Source organism: Cariama cristata, unplaced genomic scaffold, assembly GCF_000690535.1.
Source record: "Cariama cristata isolate BGI_N322 unplaced genomic scaffold, ASM69053v1 scaffold7791, whole genome shotgun sequence".
Lineage (NCBI taxonomy): Eukaryota > Metazoa > Chordata > Aves > Cariamiformes > Cariamidae > Cariama > Cariama cristata.
In genome coordinates, this window is record NW_009597484.1 from 9,878 (window position 1) to 15,016 (window position 5,139).

At 37.1% G+C, this 5,139-nt stretch overlaps 1 protein-coding gene across 1 annotated transcript; it reads left to right on the top strand.

The window, feature by feature from the left end:
- Positions 1–297: 297 nt before the first annotated feature.
- On the top strand, positions 298–4,505 carry MUC15 (mucin 15, cell surface associated; the record flags this gene model as incomplete). The annotated part of the gene is made up of 4 exons (XM_009708899.1): positions 298–991; positions 2,251–2,406; positions 3,247–3,403; positions 4,428–4,505. Coding segments are annotated over exons 1-4 (1,085 nt in total), but the record flags the coding sequence as incomplete, so codon positions are not given.
- Positions 4,506–5,139: the final 634 nt, after the last annotated feature.

Below are 5,139 nucleotides of genomic sequence, written 5' to 3' on the forward strand. Positions count from 1 at the left end.
CCCCGCTGAGTATAAGGCCTGTTTACAGAACCAGGGAATTTTTTTGTGCAAAAAGCTTTTGTTGATCATCAATATTGTTTTAGGTCATTCTTTAGGTCATTAACACTCAGGGATGTAAAGTTTTCAGCATCAACACGTGGTAAACTAGTGAGATTTCTACAGTATTACACCAGCCTTTTTTACAAGCTTATTTGGGTCTTAACTGAGTAGCTTTGTTTTGCAAAATAAAATAGTAGACAAAAGTTTCTTTCTTGCAGGTTCTGTATATAACAAAACAAACTCTGAAGTCTCAACACCATGCAACCCTCCTGTGGAATGATTTTCATTTTTCTGCTTGTAAGGCTGCAATGGAACAAAAGCAATCCTGAGGGCAGAAAACTAAATGAAACAAATAATGGAAATAACTCAATTACAGATAACAATCAGTCTACAGTGCAACCAACTCCACAGAGTTTTTTCCTGCCTGTGACTACTGCCATAAATCCTTCCACCATCAGTCATGCTGCACCAACAACTGCCAATGCCAAAAAAAATGTAACAAAAAGAACAGAGATGAGCAGTCATCCAAATAGCACACACCCAAGGTCCACTGACGGCACCACTTTACCTTCAAATGTCACTATGGTAGCAAAAGATGGAATAAATAACTCTGCCACAAACTTCAACAGAATCCCAACGTCTTTAGTGACATTTACAAGAATGGATGACTTTTCTGGAGTGACCAAAAGTGCTGCAGCTACTTCTGCTTCCACCGTGACACCAAGAAACTCCACAGTCACCTACAGCACCCCTTCAGCTGCAGCACTCCCCAGTGATAACTCTGCAATTAACCCCACCGCGTTGTTCCCCACCGGTATCACTCTGACATCACCCTCGGTGAAGCAGAACAGTCCTACACTGAACTTCAACTCGATTCAGCAGACAACGGAGCTGAATCATAATTTCAGCAACCCTTCCACTGCATCTTCTAATTCAAAAGATGGCAATGAAGGTAAGTACCTAACTGAAGTCCAACTGCTTTAATAAAATCATAATGCTGAAATAAAACTTTTTTTTTCATTGAACAGGAGGCTTTATAAGATGTGTGAATAAGTGACCTAGTACAGAGTAAAATTAGAACTCACTCAAAATAAAAAATATTTTTTAAAATGATTTGCTGTTTCCTTGTTTGTTTAACACTTCCAAGAGTGGGGCAATCTAATGACAGGTACTACCCATTCACACTGGAGTGGACCTTCAAAGCATATGTGTAGAAATAACATTTAAAACGTGTAACACATCAACTTATTTAAGTTCAGAAACTTTTGTGTCCAAAGATGACTTCTTATAAATACTTCCAAAGGAATTACTCATTGTGCATTTAATTATCAAGTTGAGTATGCGTGGGAAAACAATAGAGCATAAAACTGTCATGGCACTTTCCTATCCTGGTGCTCTGAATCAGGTCTTCAGGAAAAGAAAAGGAATGAGTAGAAGACACAGTAATTTTTTTCTGTTAATTAGCTTTCAAGCTTTTAACACAGGACTGAAAGGCTTATCCATCATATCCAGTAGAGCACAGTTTGTACCAAGAACTGAAGGAACATCAGACTTTCATGGTTCCCATCATAGTTCTAATAATTACAGTGTACCTGATTTTTAGATAACATGACTGAAAAGGAAGTGGAGGTGGGAGACCAAGTTCAGTTCCAAGAAAAACAGAATACTTTGAAGAAAAGTTTTACGAAATCTGAGGAAAAACTTGGAGGAATGCAGTTATTCTGCTAACTGAACAGGTGCAGAAAGCATTACTGGATTTCTTACCCTGCATACTCAAAAATTGGTAGTCTAAAGGTTAATAATTTGAAATTCAGAGGCTGCAATTTTAACTGCTGGCTTAAGTACTTACAAATAATTGCATTCAAAGAGTGATTATTGCTTTTTTCTTTAAATAAAAGGATAGTGATTGATTCTATAATTAAACCTGGAACCTTTTTATTTGACTAAAAACTCATTTAGCCTTCTTTTTTTTTTTTTTAAAAATCCCAGTTACTCCCTCGAAAGTCAAGGATGGAGATGTCTATTTTCTTTCACAAAGGCAGAAAGTTTCTGCAGACAGGCTGGTTTAGTAATAGTCTGCAAAGTGTTTCAGATCCTTGGTGAAAAGTCTCACTCCACAAAGCCCTTGACTGCTATAAAGCGAGAGTGAAGTATCTAATCTTACAGATTTATTATTATCATTCAACTGTCTCTTCTGTCTTTCTCACTTAGACAAAACCAACAAAGGAGGAGTAATAGTTGGTGTCATTGTGGGAACCATTTTGGGATCTATATTAATTGCTCTGATTGGATATTTTATATGTGGTAAGAAAAGGTCTGAGTCATTTTCCCACAGACGGTTTTACGATGATACAAGGAATGACCCAGGTAAGGAACAGCACAAGTGTTTTGCATAAGAACATTTTTTATTTCTGCACAAAGCTGCTTTAATAGTCTGGTCTTATTGAATTATTAGGAATTATTTTGTCGACTTCAGTCAAACTAGTTTTCAACTGACAGTATGTCTCCTTCTTACAAGTTATTTTTTTAACCTCTGAAATGTCAGAAATTACCGTATCTAGTATCAGCGAACCTGTTCAAAGAATTGCAGGCGAGTTCAAAACTATAGCTCAAAAGCGCTCCCAAACTTTGATTAACTGAAAAAGGCTAGACTCCTTACTCATCCAACTTCAATTACAGAGTAAGGGATGAAGCTATATCTGGTTTTAGGAGTAAAAATATTTTTAAGGGGTTTAAAAAGAAGATCGCTTTTGTCTTCTCCATGAATATGCATACACTTGTATTAAAATGTAATCACACAGTCTCCAAACATTTATATCATGTTCCTGGATTTTATTTTTAAATGCTTAAACAAACATTGAGAGGCTAAACACACTTTTTTCTCATATAAAATCAAATAAAAATAAAACTCTGGCAATATGCCCTTTCTGGTTTAAATGCAAGAGCTGAAAGCTGCCAAAACGTCAGATTAGGAACTAGCTTTGAAAGGTGACCACCCATGTAGTGCTGAACAGGCATTACTGGGAGGACACGTTATCTTCAGAAGACTGTGAATCAAGGCCTTCATCTTTTGCTCCCCCATACGTAAGAAAGAGGTTAACCAGACTTTGCTGTGAGGGACTGCTGAACTAAACCGTGAGGTGCCCAGTGAATGAGGATCAGAATCTTTCAAGCAATATCTAAAAAATAATTATGTTATTCTTTCAGTTCTCCACTTAGACAGCTCACTTGGACCATACGATACGAGCTTTGGATGTGCGTCAGATGACAAAACCAGCACAGCAGACAAAGCAGAGGAAGACACCGCAGGGTGCCCATCCGATGGCATTCCTATGGCTGACATGACACCATCCCACCCTTCACTGTAATGTTTGCTTCAGATTATATTGTCACCTGTTATCTACATGCTTTCATTTTTTCCAAAACAACCTGGCAGCTGTTATCTCACAGCCATTACTATGCAAACAATGTTTTGGAAAGCAAGGGGAAAATCACAAGATACACTGATACGCAACAGGCAGGGCCCAGTAGCAGAGCCCTTCTACTTTGTAATTAAATGAACAACCTAGGGTTTTCCTGGAAGGATATTATACTTGCTTTCTTAGAAATGATATAGACAAATAGCACCTAGGAAAAATTCCGCCTTGTGTAACTGTGGTCAAGAATGCAGACATTGTAACAAGCAAAATTTGACTAGGATGGCAACGATATTTTAGCATTAATACAAAAAAGAAAAAAATCCCAGATTTAACTACCTTGAGGTGAAACTATTCTGTCCAAATATAATTTCTGTCTGATGAATGACTCAGGGCATTATTTTTCCCACTCTACATTTGTACCTTCCTCAGCGGATATGACAAAAAGAATTAGGTTTTCTTAGATTACTTGGAGGTTGAAGTTTGCTGGGAAGAATAGAACTACTGAGTAACATGGACTACATTTAACCTTTGACTATGATGACACAGATTTAAGATTGCTATTGAAGAGAAAAAAGGAAGACAAGCTTCTATTTCTCTGTCAAACTTATCTGTTGTTTGTGTTGCAAGGCTAGATCTGTAGAAATTATAGAAAAGGTTTTGGTACAGGTTAGACAGAAGAAATACTTATCTTAACATGAAAGGAAAGGAATTATCTTTGCCATGTATATAGATATCCTAAAAAGCATGGTTCAGTTTTGTCCAGCTAAAGAGTAAAATTATGGCAGTGTAATGCAAATAATTGCATAGTCTATATGTTTGCAATTACCAGACATGTCTAAATAGAAAGAAAGAACATGAAAAAGACATAGCTGTAAAGGCATAGAATAAACAAAATAAAGTGCAGAGAAAATCACTGCTCACATGGAACAGGTGCTTGTTACTATGACTCTGTTAAAATGCTTTATTTAGTGTGGAGACTGTGGACCATGCCGTTGGAGTTATCTCACTAATTGGCTGTGACCGTTGCAGTGAGGGTTTATTTGATAGGTGAGTAAATTACATGCACACACACACATCCCAGAGAGAAACAATTCCAGTCACACTGCAGATGAGTAAAACGGATACTTATTTCAAAATATTTAAAAGATTAAAGAATTGAGCGCATATGTGCAGTGTTGCCATTCCTATAGGGTTCAGCCATGAAAACAGCACACTTCCCATCAAAACCAGAACCTGATTTCTAACATTGTATCCAGCATGTTGGATAGCAGACTGTAAATCTGAGACACATTCACCTATATTAGGTATCACTCTGCTGCTTGATATTAAGAAAAATGGAATGTTCAGCTTTAATCTTCCTTAGCGCATAAGATACCATTTTTCTTGATGATGGTAAAGCAGTATCATATAAGCAAAATTCCTCCTTACAATTGAACACTGGCCTCAGCTGAAAATGGGAAGAGCTCTCTCCAAGGAGACATCGAAGACAGAGATGAAGAGATGCTAAGAAGCTACCAGTGTTGCCTACATCAGTAACCGTATAAACAAGTGCAATGTATTTTACAAATTTATGAAACTCATTATTAGTAATTGCAAGGCTGTAACAGCAAGATTAGAAGCCAATGAAGAAATATCACTTAGGCAAGCAATCAAAGTGTGACCTTTAGTTATATTGTGTTAA